General features: G+C 43.9%; 1 protein-coding gene across 1 annotated transcript in view; it reads right to left on the reverse strand.

Annotated features, from left to right (window-relative positions):
• Window positions 1–2,174: 2,174 nt before the first annotated feature.
• LOC128691070 (UDP-glycosyltransferase UGT5) overlaps window positions 2,175–16,382 on the reverse strand; it is a gene marked incomplete at both ends in the record, with an annotated part of 122,776 nt that continues 108,568 nt past the window's right edge. The window contains 2 exon segments of the mRNA XM_070080724.1: window positions 2,175–2,394; window positions 4,192–4,414. Of these exon segments, the coding sequence (XP_069936825.1) occupies window positions 2,175–2,394; window positions 4,192–4,414 (443 nt within the window).

A 16,382-nucleotide genomic window follows, 5' to 3' on the forward strand; every position in this document is an offset into this window, starting at 1 on the left:
AGTGGCAGGGTGTTTATTGAATAAAATCAAAATGGCACACCATCATCCTCTAACCTGGCACTTAAAGCAAGAGGCTTATGACTTCTCTTTTTATTACTGCTAACCTTAGACGCCATCGTCAATGAGAGCCAACTAGTTAACGAAAGAGTATACGAGAGAGAGAACGAGATACAGAGTTGAGACAATGGGGTTTTTTTGAGACAATGTAAGAACACAAACTGAACAGGTAATGGACGATCACTTGGTCAGGCGAAAGGTGTATTTATGTGTCTACTTTTAGTTCATTCACGTCCATTTGTAAGAGTTTGTAAAACATTTACCTCAATATTTTTTTATTTTAATAATTACCTCACAATACAAATACTCTTACATTGTGTACAAGTTGTACAAGTTAGTTCAGAATAAACAAACAGCAACACACCATTTTTAGAGTGAATGAAGATAATAATATTAATAATGATAATAATAATAATATTATCATTATTATTATTATTATTATTAATAATAATAATAATTATTATTATTATAAAAAGCACTAAACCCACAAGGGTCATGAATTGCTATACATAGAGTAAGGGCATACGAAAAGAATATTTTTCTACAGTTACCCCCTAGTGTTTGACTTGAGAAAACGTAATTCTTCCGACACTACCTACACAGCTTTGTAAACAAATCTCATATTTACATCTGAGTGTATGTATCATGTTTATATGCTATGTAATGGGTTTCATATATAATTTTGAGGAAAATATCATAGATGGATTAATGAAAATGTCTATATTGATGTAAAATAAGACATTTAGTGTGCCCAAGAGTGATTATTATTATGTAGTATTGATGTCATGAGTAGAGAGAGACTTAGCAATTTTAATGTGTACCTGCACACCAGCACAGTGTGTAAGTATATTTAGGTACAGGTACACATAAGTATAATTATCAGAGTACATATAAAATATGCAGTAACTTTAAAACACTAGAAAGTTTCCTGACATAATAGATGTGGTCACGGAAAATGTAAAGAAACCGGGTGGGGGCGCCATATTTAAAAGACCGCTTGCCGTATAGCAAATTTTGGTCATAATTTGACATCGCCATATTAGCGGAATGCCGTAAGGTGAAACGCCGTAAAGCGGGGCCTTACTGTATATATATATATATAAATATATATGAGATAAAGAGCTTATCATATTTCCTTTCCCACTAAGATTTTCATGAATCCTTCTGTTTTCCTTTCTCTGTTTATTTCATATCTCACTCCAGCTCCACCTTTACATGATGGTAAAGTTACTCCAGACTCAGAGATGACATGATTGCTTAAGACATCACTAACACTGAGCATCTGCTATCCACTTGTTCACAGGAAACAGGACATGCACAAACTGATGACTGTTAAAAGCAAGGAATTTAGTTTTACTTTAGCCAACATGACATACCTAACCAAATATATGCAATTTGCAGTTGTCGTAAGCTAAACATATAACTTAAGCTGAAAGGAATCAAGAAATTCTAAAAGCAGGAAAACTGAGTTACGATGTGATGCCACTTGAAATAGTCTAGTAGTAGCAAGCATTGTTTAAGATTCTAATCTGAGTCAGTTAGGAAACTGATAAAATTGGGAGGACTGTGAAAAATCTATTATATAAAATATTTCTAAACCAAATTTAAATAAATTAAATGCTGCTGCCACCTCCTCTCTCTATCTCCCTCTCTTTCTATTTCTCTCTCCAAAACAAGTGAGGAGGATACTGAAACATAATTGGAATTAAATATGGTAACAAACATAAATCTGGATTTACTGTTATATCAGAGGAAACAGGAACTAGCTGAATAATTTTATGATCAGTTTCCGTCTAATTTACTTAAATACGTTCACAGTTTCTGTCTAATTTACTTAAATACGTTCATCTGTATAAAAAACACACACATCATTAATATCAAGATAAATATGGCTTGATGAAAACTATATGATGAGACTGAAAAAAAAAATTACATAAAAAAATACTGTGAATAGCAAAGTGCTCCATTTTTTTTAAAGGGGTGGACGGGTAAGCCAAAGGAATTCCTTGGTCAGATGACCAAAAGCTCCAACGGTGGGTCGTCATCTGACTAGAACCCACGTCAGGGAACACTTGTCCTGTTTCCAGACGAACCTTATCTAATCTTGCATAACTTACTTAGGGTCGGTGATAATATCGGTGAGAGCATCAATGATCATGTCCTCAGTAAGCTCTTCCCACAGCAGAAAATGTCCTAGTTCAGAGTTCCTAACAAACATGGCATTCCTGGGCTGGTCAGCAAAGATGGGCAGTGCGAGGAGAGGTGTAGCATGATAGATGGACTCTTGCAAGCTGAGGAGACCACAGTGTGTGATGAACACCTTCACGTTGTCATGAGCTGTGGAACACTAACACTTAAGTGAAAAGCAAAGGTGGAATGCGGGTGTTGTTGATGAGAAAAGTCATCACTTGTAAATGAACAAAGAAACAATTACGTATTTGAATATTACTTACATTTACATGCTTTACACTAATGGTAAATCAAGTTATTCCATAGAAAAGGTATTATAAAACATGAGAACAATGTTTGATATGCTATCCACTGAACTATCCTCATTACCAAAATTCAAACTACTATGTGTCTCGCTGCCTTCACACACGGTTGACCTCAGTGTTTATCACATTTCGATTTGCATTTTTCTATTACATATGTATGAGATGCACCGGAAACATTACCTTGCAGGTTTTGTTTTTATACATTTTTTGTGTTGTAAAGAATCTAGCGTAGCAGTGTAAGTTAAATACAAGTGCTATTGCTTTATGGTTAATTCAGTTTCTGGGATGTCAAAATAACTGGGATAAACTTACTACTACATTAAGACTGGTAGCCAGTTTGACAAGACACAATACATGCTTGTTATATAATACCATTGATATACAGCCATTTGGATGAACAGTTAGTGAAATGAATGCATTAAACAGAAGACACCTGGAGTATGCCTAGAAAGGGTTTCGGGAATCAATGGCCCCGTGGCCTGGTGTGTGACCAGGCCTCATGGTTGATCAGGGCTTTATCAACCAGGCTGTTACTGTTGGCAGCACACAACCCGACGTACGAACCACAGCCCGGCTGGTCAGTTACTAAATTTAGGTGCCTGTCCAGGGGTCTATTGGTATCCCCCTTATTGTGTTGTCTCTTATCATGCTAGTGGCAATCCTGCTTTTCATTGGGGCGATGTTGCATCGTCTGCTGATTCCTTTGCTTTCACAGAGAGTGATTTTCATGTGCAAGTTTGGTACTAATCCTTCTAGGATTTTCCAAGTGTATATAATCATGCATTTCTCCCACATGTATTCTAGGGAGTACCGGTTGAATATCAAAATGGTATACAATACCAACAGGTTGGTAGGTAAGACACATGGGCAACAGTCAGGCAACTTTATTCCGAAACGTTTCATCTACACAGTTGGCTTCTTCAGTTGAAAACAGAAAGTAAGCAGGAGCAGTAGAGATGGGAATATGATGTAATCAGTCCATCACCCTTAAAGTCGTAGATTTGAGGTTGTCAGTCCCTCAGCCTGGAGAAGAGTTCTGTTCCATGGTCTGAAACAGTCTGAAGAAACAAGCGACAGTGTGGAGACTTATATACTGTCGGCAGGAGAGGTGCAGAGTGATAGAAAAGAGTGATTACATTCTCTCTTCTATCACTCTGCACCTCTCCTGCCGACAGTATATAAGTCTCCACACTGTCACTTGTTTCTTCAGACTGTTTCAGACCATGGAACAGAACTCTTCTCCAGGCTGAGGGACTGACAACCTCAAATCTATGACTTCAAGGGTGATGAACTAATTACATTGTCTTCACATCTCTACTGCTCCTGCCTACTTTCTGTACTCGACTGAAGAAGCCTACTGTGTAGGCGAAACGTTTTGGAATAAAGTTGCCTAACTGTTGCCCATGGAGAACAAGTTGAGGAACTTCAAGTATTCCTAGTAATTGAGGTGTTTTATCACAATTATGTGTGCCATGAAGGTTCTCTGTATATTTTCTAGGTCAGCAATTTTACCTGCCTTGAGAAGTGCTGTTAGTCTGCAGCAATAATCCAGTCTAGACAGAACAAGAAACAAATGGGACAAAGTAATGTTTTCACTACCACAAACTGAAACTTAACAATGAACCCAAAACATACTCACCAAGAATATCCTGTTGAGGGAGCCATTTGGTGAGCATCACATTATCAGATATGTTTTTCAGTTCTCCTTCATATTTCCAGATAACTCGCTGTGGCAGCCTGCGGAAGGCCTGGATGAAGAGGTTGCGGTACTCTACTGGTATATCACCGCTGCTAGCAAGAGAGCCTAAGTTGAAGTAAATGACGCCAGCAGACCCAGCCTCCGAAATCCATGATTCTAACTCCTGTCAGACAGTTTTCAGAGATAAGTAAACTGCAGACTTATTAAAATGTAATTAATCATATACATAAATTATTATCTCTTGAGGGACATTTTGGCATGGATTTGTAGAAAGAACGACTTTTGAGCAAAGTCATGCAGGTAACATGAATAAGGGCAGGGATCAGGGCAACATAGTTTGGTTGATTAACATCCAAGTCAAATTAGGAGGAATAGTAGAAATGATTTATAAAAAGGTGTAGTTGGAAATCCTTTATTTTGGAAAATGAGATTCTTATTTTTAAGATATATTAATTGTTTTAGTTGTTGTTCTTCTTCTTCTGTTGGGTTTCAGGGCCACTGACAGCATATGCCATATCGAGCCTGGCTGTCCAGAGCTAGGAGATGGGACTTCGATCAAAGTGGAAGAATGTTTTGACTAATAACTATGTATCATATGTCCCTGATACGCCCTGAAGTCAGAAGGAAGGAGCAGGTACAGGCCAATATCTCCTGACAATCTGAAGAGTGAAACCTCTCCCCGTTGAGAAGGACAGGTAGAGTGAAAGTGTGCACCCCAAGTGTGCACAAGGCTGGACGGAGAGTAGTCCATGCAGAGTGATAATGTGGGCAACACAGCAGAAAGTGTTCCACCATCTCAAGCTGTGAGGGACACCACGGGCAGTACGGAGAGTCCATCATCTGAAGGCGGTACAGATGAGCCGCCAGTCGCGAGTGCCCAACTCGAAGGCGAGCCAGTGCGACATCCACTGAGCAGTTGGGATGGCAAACCCAAGGGCAGGGGCCATTAAAAGTTCAGACAGAGCCCAACGCTGAAGAAGAGAGGGAGTGTGTCAGGCCCTCTTGCCACTGATGACGGATTCCCTTCCAAACAGCCCTTGTGAAATCACTGTGGCCCAGGGCAAGAGGGGTAATAGTTGGAGGTGTGTGCACGAGGGAGGCCGCCTGATCTGCCACTTCATTGCCCCGGATTCCAACATGGGCGGGTACCCACTGAAGGGAGATGCTCCAACCTGGGCTCCGCAAGAAGTGCAGGAGGAGAGATTGTGTCCGACGAACGAGGATGTGCAGTGACAATGGACGGGCAGAGCACAAAAGTGCCAAGGAAGATTGGGAATCAGAGAAGGGAACCAATAGCTGTGGATTAATGTGATCTAGGACAAAAGCCAGAGCCTGGTGAATGGCGAAGAGCTCCCCTGCCAGAACAAAATGAGCAGGGTCCAATCGCCACATTTGACACAGGGAGAGATCAGCGCAGAAGGCTGCAGAGGATGTAGAAGGGGGGGAGGACCGTGCCGAGCCATCCGTGTAGACGGAGAATGAAGAGCCTTAAATCAGGGACAATCACAGACAGCACTACTGACCACTACTCAACCTTCCTCTTAACAAACATTAGTAAGCCACCACTCGAATACAACAAACTTTCATTTAGACTCCATGACGAGGCCTCAATAAGGAATTTCAAAGCAGACCTAGAGACTGTTGACTGGCCTACAGAATTCTCCAATGCCAATGGTATTGACGACTGGACAGACATTTTTCTTAACAAAATACTTAGACTATACAACATTGTCCTATAAAAACTAAACAGATCATGAATAAACGGCTTGGTTGCCCATGGCTAACCAGCAGCATTCTGAAATCCACTGATAAGAAACACCAATATGAAAAGCAATATAGACAGGGCTAAATACACAAAGATATTCTTAAACAATATTCAACAGTTCTCACCAAATTAATAAAGAAAGCCAAACAACTGTACTACTCCAGCAGATTCACTGACACAAGAGGAGATATAAAAAAGACCTGGAAAACACTTTCCCAGATTCTGGGGACCCACAGACTGAAAAAAAACAAGAAATTGTTCTAACTAAACCTCATGAAACGCCACTGTATCCCACTGATACAGCTAACAAGATAAATGACTTCTTCTCAAACATAGGATCTAATCTCGCCAGTAAAATCCCACGACTACCTAGATGAGAATTTCCCAAATTCCTTCTATCTTGTACGAACTGAGCCCACAGAAGTCACTGCAATCATAAACTCACAGAATCTGTCTCACGTCCCACCATTATTGTACAAGTGAGCAGCCCATGTCCTTTTGCAGGCTATTACATTACTTTTTAACAAGTCATTAGAAACTAGCACTTTCCCAACACTACTCAAATCAGCAAGGGTTACACCAATACATAAAGGTGGTGACCCTACAGACATAAACAACTATAGGCCAATATCAAACTTACCATTGCTATCCAAAATCTTCGAGAAACTCGTGCACAGGAGACTATATTCATTTATAACATCACAAAACATACTCAACCCCTGCCAATTTGGATTCAGGAAAAATAAAAGCACTAATGACGCAATTATAAAAATGCTAGACCTGCTTTACACAGCACTGGAAAAAAAGGAATATCCACTAGGAATTTTTATTGACCTAAGAAAAGCGTTTGACACAGTAAACCACGGCATCCTACTCCACAAACTTGACCACTATGGTGTAAGAGGCCATGAGCTTGCATATTTTAAATCCTACCTTTCTAATATATATCAGTATGTCACCATTAAAGACACAGCCTCATCAATACGGCCACTTGATACTGGAGTTCTGCAGGGAAGTGTCCTTGGACCCCTGCTCTTCCTCATTTACATCAATGATCTTCCAAACATATCCCAACACCTGAAACCCATTCTCTATGCTGACGACACGACTTATGTCATCTCCCACCCTAATCTTGCCACCCGCAACACCATTGTTAACGAGGAGCTGCTCAAAATATCGACTTGGATGACAGCCAATAAACTTACACTTAACACTGGCAAAACCTACTATATTATGTTTGGTAGCAGAGCAGGTGTTGCGCAACTTAACATTAAGATCGACAACACACTAATTGCCAGACATAATGAGGGCAAATTCCTTGGTCTATACCTCGACAACAACCTAAATTTCAGCACCCATATCCAACACATAACAAAAAAAGTATCCAAAACGGTGGGGAGCCTCTCCAAGATACGATACTACATGCCGCAAACTGCCCTTCTCACACTATACCATTCACTTATATATCCATACCTCACCTATGCTATCTGTGCTTGGGGTTCAACTGCAGCAACACACCTAAAGCCAATAATAACCAAACAAAAAGCCGCAGTAAGAATAATCACTAAATCCCATCCCTGGCAACACACCCCCAACTCTTCATAGATCTAAACTTACTCCCTGTTCAGAACATCCACACTTACTACTCTGCAATCTATATCTACAGGACCTTAAATTCCAATATTAACTTTGACCTAAAATGCTTTCTTGATAGTTGTGACAGGATCCACAGGGATAACACCAGACACAAACATCTCTATGACATTCCCCGTGTTCGACTAAACCTTTACAAAAATTCAATGTATTTCAAAGGACCTAAAATCTGGAACACCCTACCTGAAAACTCTAGAACTGCAGACACATTCATCACTTTCAAAACTACAGTTAGAAAACATCTTATCTCCCTGATACACCCCGACAACTAACTACATGATAACCACCTGGTAGTTCACAATTACACTCACTCACCCACTGACTATAAACCCAGAAATACTAATCTTAATCTTAAAATAATAAATCCTAACTAGTCACAAGTTTGCCTATGATACTCCAATATAGACACTTTGTATTGTGCCAAAACAAAAGCATTCACATTGCTAAACACAAATTATGATGTAGTCACGTAGCCTTATTAATACCATAATCTGTAAGGATTTAATGTTAAGAATTAATCTAAGTCTGCCCGAAATGCCTAGCCATGCTAGGTGTCCTAGTGGTCCCCTGTGTAATTAGTATTTTATAACATGTAAACCACACAATACCCAAAACCTGTAAACCCCACATTGTAACCCTTATAGAGAATAAACTTGAATTGAATTGAATTGAATTGAAACTCTTCAAACAGAAATGCAACTAACTGAGGGGGTTCCCTGTTTCTGTAGTGCCAATCCAAGGGAATGTATTGCGTCAGGTCCAGCCAGGGGGGGACAGGAGAGTGGAGAGGGGAGGGAGTCATCACAAGCACAGGAAGTTTAAGGCAGGTCAGGGAATGCTGAGCCCTGGCTACAAAGGAAGGCTGAACCAAATGTGGGGGGACAGAGGCTGTCTCCCACATCTGTGGAGAGAGGCGGCAGGGGTGAATACAAGGCAGAGAGGCCATATGATGGAGTTGTAAACAGTTCCTCGCTGTCCTCACCGACGAGAGAGGGACTATCCTCGACTCTGCCTCCAAGGCTGTGATGGGGGTGGAGGGGAATGCCCCCAGCATATTACGGATGGCTGAATTCTGGAGAATGTCTAAGTGAAGAAGAGAGGAGGAAGAAGCCGAGCCATACACCTCACTTGCATAACTGAGCTTGTTGCAAACCATAGCTGTATAGAACCTATAGAGAAGGTCTCGATCCGCCCCCTTACTTGGTGCCAGAGATCTGGTGCATAAGTGCAACGTGACGTGCACACGAGAGGTGGAGGGCCGCTATGTGTTTCTTCCATGTCAAGAATGGTGCATCTAAGGTGACTCAAAACCAATGATGAGAGACCAAAGGGATTGGTGTCTGATTCAATGAGACTGATGAAAGAGTGGGGAGTAGGCGTCTAGTAAAGCATAAGAGCTTGGACTTAGTGTCACTAACCTCCAAACCCCAGGTGGCGGCCCATGATGTTATGTGTTGCAGGGCACCCTGAAGTGTTTCCTGCGCTGTCAGTAAAGCCGGGGCACTGCACATAAGGGCCACATCATCCGCATATACCAGGGTATGCACTCCCTGGATGGAAGGGAGATCTGACAATAAGACAGAGAAAAGGAGTGGGCTAAGAACAGATCCCTGGGGCACTTCCCAGTATACAGGACGGGGTGAGGACAAAGCGCCACCCACTGCTACACAAAAGGTCCTCCCTTGCAAAAAGTTGTGCATCCAGCAGAGGGGAGCTCCTGTCAGCCCCATGCAGGCCAGCTTGAAAACAATTGCTGTGTGTGATGCAGAGTCAAATGCTCTGCCTAGATCCAAAAATGCAGCCAAAAGGAACTCCTGGCATTCAAATGAAGTGTGCATGAGCTGTGTAAATTGAAGCAAAGGGTCGAGGGTGGATCAACTTTCTCGGAAGCCACTCTGGCTATCAGGCAGGAGGCCATGTTCCTCAGTCCACCAAGAGAGACGAGTAGCCACCAGTCGTTCCAGCACCTTACCCAAGCAGGGCAGTAAAGCAATGGGCTGGTAAGAGCTCAGTTGTGTATCATCCTTGCCCGGCTTTAGAATCGGAATCAGAAGAGAGCTCTTCCACATATCAGGGAAGACACCCGTAGACCAGCTGGTATTGAAAACCTCCAGCATAGCTTCTGTACAGGAGGGAGGTAGATGTAGTATAAATGAATAGGGTAAGTTGTCCTCCCCTGGAGAAGAGCGAGAAGTTGGGAAAGTGCCCGCTGCAGTTCATGGGAGCTAAAGGGAGACGCCAGCACCTGGCAGTGAACCTCGGGTATGGCAGGTGGCAAAGGGCCCCATTTGATCACCTTAGAGGGTAGAGGAGGAGGAAGAGAAAACATAGGACCGAAGAAATTTGCAAAAGACTCAGCCTTGTCCTGGGGTAAGAGTGGAGCTGCTCCTCCCACAGCAGGGGAAAAGTACTTACAGAACGTGATCCCAAAATGGAGTGGAAAAAAACCCATGCCTGACTGGCAGAGGTGCAAAAAGAGAGAGAAGAACAGAATAAAACCCAGGATGCACGTTTCGCCTGGAGGAGGGTTCACCGACAAAGAGCGTCTGCCCTCCGGTAAGCCAACTGCTGAGTCCGAGAGGGTTGGCGCCGCCACCGTGCCCATGCTGTCCGATGCACCTTCACTGCTTAGAGGCACTCATCATTCCACCATTGAACCCAGGGGCGTGAATGGGAGAAGCTCCCGGAGAGACAGAATGAACGCGAGCCCACCTCAAGCATGGCCCCTTGAAGAGACGCAACAGCCTTGTCCAACAAGGGGTCCTGAGGCAGGCTGTAATCAGCAAGGACCTGGTTATAGTTTGTCCAACCAGCCTGGGTGATTTTCCACCGTGAACCAACTGTCGTCACTGGCACTGCTAAGGCTTCATTTGTAGAAGTAAGGACTGGAAGATGATCACTCCCCATGAAGGGACCTACAGTAACAGCAGCTGTAGTAAAATACCCACACCCAAGAACGAGGTCCAGGGTAGAAACTCGCCCGGTATAAGGATCCACTCTAGTCTCCAAACCTGGTGGTGTGAGCAATGAAAGATGAGATGCGAGGAGGGTTTGGAACAGGGCCCTACCTGTGGGATTCACCGATCCCAAGAAATGGATGGCTCCCAGAACTGGTGCCTTGCATTAAAGTCTCCTATCACAAGCGTAGAACCATGGAGTTGTCCAAAGTAATAGGTAAATTCACTTTGTGTAACCGACCTGCCCGGATTATAGGTCAGGAGTACGTTACACCAATGAGTGCCCAAGGCAACTCTCACAGCCAGTTTCCAACACTCCACTCTCATAGGCTTTGTGGAGAAATTTTCTCCAGGAGGGTGGTATCAGCCCCCTTCAGCCCCTTCAGCCCCTTTCAGCTTTGAGGGGCCCAGGCCTCTCAGAAGGGGCAAATATCTTGTTTACTGCTACAGCGAGTAATTGATCCCAGATGCAGTACCAGTATGCGACGTGGCTCGCCGCTCTGTGTGGTCCTGTGTTGCAAAGTGTAGTTTAATAAGAGACAGTCCATCTCTTACCTTAGCAGGACAATTAAGGAAAATCCTGCTCCCACTTTATTATCATGGTAAAGATAGTGTATATTGTTGTCTATGCTTAAGACAGCAAGAATCAAACATTCTGTTTTGCTTCATCGAGGAAGTGGCAAGGAAGCAAAAAGTACTAGGTCAGCTTTTCCTTTGTGCTGGGGGCAGTAACGGCGTGGGGCACTGTGACGTCTTCAGATTACTTTTGACTCGACTGAGAGTGACACTGACACCAGGATAACCAACAAAGAACGATCTGTGCGTTAGTGCGAACAAAGTGTCTCACAAAACACGATAAACACTTACTGAGAAGTGTGATCAACTTCTTAGTGATATTGTGTGAACAATTATTGATGAACAGTGTAACAACGAGTGATGCGATCCAACAGAGTGTAGTGCGACATTCTTCAAAGAACACTATTCTTCAATCAACTCAACTCAACGGATATCCGGGCGTAATTACAGGTCAGATACATATACCCAGGTAAGTGTTCTAACTCGTGATGTACTACTATTGACTGCACAGTTGAGTATAAAGTCGTGAGTTAGTCACTTATCATAAAACCCCGGTGATATGTGGACCTTTGAGTCCACAAACGTAAGTTTGTCAGCAATCAGTGAATGAAATATGCTGACATAACACCCCCTAGGGGTAATTTATTGTTTACAAATTATAACTCATTTCAGCCCGTTGAGGAATGCCTTTGACAGCTTCTCAAGACCTCGTCTGCAGGGGCGGCTGTGTAGACGATTTGCTGTCTTTTATCAGCTAAGTGTTCCCTATATTTAAAATTATATCTTGCTGGTAAACCATTTCTCAACAGGCTTGGAGAGAGAGGGTTGTACTCTGGAGCCAGTTGCAAATACGAAGAGCTAGGCCACCACCGCTCCTTGCAAGGCGATCCCTACGGTAAACAGTAAAACCAGACATCTGAAGAGAATGTCGAGGGGGTAACCATGTCTCAGAGAGACCCACCACCAGTGGCTGTACCTCAGCCAGATACCTCTGAAAGTCCGGAAGCTTCCCCAGTACAGAACGTGCATTCCAAAGAAAAACAGAGGAGTGAGAAAGATTCATGTGTGTGAGCTATGCAGCCCAATAAGGCGAGGGAGAACCGAGAGACACGCAGTCACAAAAGAGGTGCCCTGGAGGTAGGAATGTAGCACCTCCTCCACCAGAAGGAGGACAGGATGAAGGAATAAAGCCCAGGCAGGCGAGAGTGAAAAAGCGGGACTTTCAGACACGAAGGGTCCTGGAGTGGAGACAGGCTGAGGGTGGGGTTGAGAATTGGGGGGGAGTCGCCTGCAAGACAGGAGGCTCCGGGTCTGGAATGATGTCCACCTGAACTGGGTGGGGCTCTGAGCATTGAGTCGATTTGGGAACAGCACCACCTTGACGGGAGAACGTGCGTTGTGGACGAGGGGGACATGTGCAATAACTTCCGCAATGGAAGCCGGGTCCGAGGACACCCTGAGTTGATGTTGCCCTGAGGGTGGGGAATCCTCTAAAGGGAGAGAGAGGTCTGCAAGAGCCCCAAACTGATTTGTAACAGGGATATTAGTCCTCACAGCTGCGGAGTACAGGTGCCCTGGCTGTGTTGGTGTTGGGGAGATTCCCTTAGTGGGGAGCACTGGAGGTGAAGGAAGCAGGGGCTGATGGACTGTGACTGGCTTTATGGACAGCAAGCAGGAGTTACACTCGTCGAGCGAAAGATACTGGGCCCTGGCTGAATTTGCCAAATCAAGAGCCTGGCGATATGCCGGGCAAGACCGGGAGGTAACCTTGTGGTTCCCATTACAGAAGTAGCATGAAGCCGGGTGGGTACAGGTAATGCCGTCTTTAATGACTGGGTGAAACCTGCTGCAGTTCACACATTTTGCCTTACCACGGCAAGACAGCTCTCCATGCCCAAAAAGAAAACATTTCCGACACCGGAGTAAAGGAAAAGTACAGTGGACCCCCGGTTAACGATTTTAATCCGTGCAAGAGGAGTAATTGTTATGCGAAATAATCGTTATGTGAATGAATTTTCCCCATGAGAAATAATGGAAATAAAATTAATCCGTGCAAGACACCCAAAAGTATGAAAAAAAAATTTTTTTACCACATGAAATGTTAATTTTAATACACACAAACTGAAAAAGGCATGCACACTTACATGACACTTACTTTTATTGAAGATCTGGTGATGATTGATGGGATGGGAGGAGGGGAGAGCATTATCTTCTTACTGTTTAGAAGGGGAATCCCCTTCCATTAGGACTTGAGGTAGCAAGTCCTTTTCTGGGGTTACTTCCCTTCTTCTTTTAATGCCACTAGGGCCAGCTTCAGAGTCACTGGACTTCTTTCGCACAAGATATCTGTCCATAGTGGCCTGTACCTCTCGTTCCTTTATCACTTCCCTAAAGTGTTTCACAACATTGTCAGTGTACAGGTTGCCAACACGGCTTGCAATAGCTGTGTGAGGGTGATTTTCATCCATGAAGGTTTGCACTTCAAGCCACTTTGCACAGATTTCCTTTATCTTTGTAGTAGGCAACTTCTTCAATTTCTCTCTCCCCTCCTCTGAACCAGTTTCCCCAGGTCTGGCCTCTTGCTCTTGAAGTTGATCTATCAGCTCATCAGTGGTTAGTTCTTCATTGTCCTCCTCCACCAACTCTTCCACATCCTCCCCACTAACCTCCAACCCCAAGGACTTTCCCAATGCCACAATGGATTCCTCAACTGGCATAATCCTCTCAGGGTTAGCCTCAAACCCTTCAAAATCCCTTTTGTCTACACATTCTGGCCACAGTTTCTTCCAAGCAGAGTTCAAGGTCCTCTTAGTCACTTCCTCCCAAGCCTTACCTATAAGGTTTACACAATTGAGGATATTAAAGTGATCTCTCCAAAACTCTCTTAGAGTCAGTTGAGTTTCTGAGGTCATTACAAAGCACCTTTCAAACAGAGCTTTTGTGTACAGTTTCTTGAAGTTGGAAATAACCTGCTGGTCCATGGGCTGCAGGAGAGGAGTGGTATTAGGAGGCAAAAACTTCACCTTAATGAAGCTCATGTCCCCATAAAGTCGCTCTGCCACGTCTGTAGGATGACCAGGGGCATTGTCTAACACCAGGAGGCACTTAAGTTCTAATTTCTTTTCAGTTAGGTAATCTTTCACATTGGGGGCAAATGCATGGTGTAACCAGTTATAGAAAAATTCCCTAGTGACCCATGCCTTACTGTTTGCCCTCCACAGCACACACAAATTATCCTTGAGGACATTCTTTTGCCTGAACGCTCTGGGAGTTTCAGAGTGATACACTAATAAAGGCTTCACTTTGCAATCACCAGTAGCATTGGCACACATGAGAAGAGTAAGCCTGTCTTTCATAGGCTTATGTCCTGGGAGTGCCTTTTCCTCCTGAGTAATGTAGGTCCTGCTTGGCATTTTCTTCCAGAACAGGCCTGTTTCATCACAATTAAACACTTGTTCAGGTTTCAGTCCTTCAGTTTCTATGTACTCCTTGAATTCCTGCACATATTTTTCAGCCGCTTTGTGGTCCGAACTGGCAGCCTCACCATGCCTTATCACACTATGGATGCCACTACGCTTCTTAAATCTCTCAAACCAACCTTTGCTGGCCTTAAATTCACTCACATCATCACTAGTTGCAGGCATTTTTTTAATTAAATCCTCATGCAACTTCCTAGCCTTTTCACATATGATCGCTTGAGAGACGCTATCTCCTGCTATCTGTTTTTCATTTATCCACACCAATAAGAGTCTCTCAACATCTTCCATCACTTGCGATCTTTGTTTCGAAAACACAGTTAAACCTTTGGCAAGAACAGCTTCCTTGATTGTCTTTCTGGTGCCCACAATAGTAGCGATGGTTGATTGGGGTTTCTTGTACAGCTTGACTAGGTCGGCTATACGCACTCCACTTTCATACTTATCAATGATCTCTTTCTTCATTTCAATGGTAATTCTCACCCTTATTGGTGTAGGGTTGGCACTAGAAGCTTTCTTGGGGCCCATGGTCACTTATTTTCCAGAAACAGCACGGAAAACACTGTAATAATACGAAATATTCCGAGTGTATGCTTGGATGTTACCGTGGAGGCTGGCTGGTAAACAATGGGACGGGCGGCACATGTGAGGCTGGCTGAGGGCGCACATTGGACGCGTCTCGGACGAAAATCGGTGAGCGGGTTTTTAATCGGTATGCGCGGCAAAAATTTTGCGATTAAAGTAAGCGGTATGCGAAATAATCGCTATGTGATGCCATCGTTATGCGGGGGTCCACTGTATAAGGAAGAACAGGAAACCTTAGATTGCCGAAAGTCACAAACTTCAGGAGAGCACCTGAGAAACATACTCGAACCATATGAGATGAGGTAGGACAATTCAAGAGGCTCTAAACCTCCTGCAGACCTAAGTCGTCACCCCCACTGTGAACCAATTCAAAGTGGATTTCCTTATCTGAGAGGGATGCAGAAATTGGTCCAATTCTGCCGTAACAACAACCGGCAGCGAGGACTGAGGAGCCGACCTCCAAGCAGACAACATTCCACCTACCAAGGACATGAATGGCATTTAGTGGCAAATTTCTAGCCAGAAAAGACTTACGATGAATCCGGAGCTTTAGGGCTGCACCCCTACCGAGTTGTTGAACACCTCCATCTATGCAAGCCTTGCCGAAAGGAGATCCAATGATGGCGTTGGTGACATCCCGTGGATTGGTGAAGGGCGTACTGCCATCCTTAGGGTGCACAAGAACCACCATCACATCTGGAGTAATGTGAGGAGAAGGAGCATAGTCTGAACAAGTGGTGGGTTGGCGTTTTGGGCTAGACAGAGGCCTGGCACTGTCATCAACCTCAAGGGCCTGTTTGTTTATCCCAGTAGGGGGCACACTAACCATATCTTGGTCCGACGGTAGTGAAACAGTTGTCAACTGAATGGAGACAGGAGGGGGGTCCCCCCTATGGGGGTGAACAACATCTCAGTTGAACCCCTCATAAATGGGCCACACAACACCGCCTGATGGAGAAAACAATGACAACACAAGCACACAAGAAAAGAAAGATGGTGAAGCAGAGCCTAAACAGAGCCTACACCACCAACAAACAACTGAGGAACCTTCAGAAGACACATCCATACTCCACCAATGCCGGCCGAGCTCCTTACACTACCAACAGCAGTGATCACAGA

This window comes from Cherax quadricarinatus, unplaced genomic scaffold (genome assembly GCF_038502225.1).
Source record: "Cherax quadricarinatus isolate ZL_2023a unplaced genomic scaffold, ASM3850222v1 Contig851, whole genome shotgun sequence".
In the NCBI taxonomy this organism is placed as follows: domain Eukaryota; kingdom Metazoa; phylum Arthropoda; class Malacostraca; order Decapoda; family Parastacidae; genus Cherax; species Cherax quadricarinatus.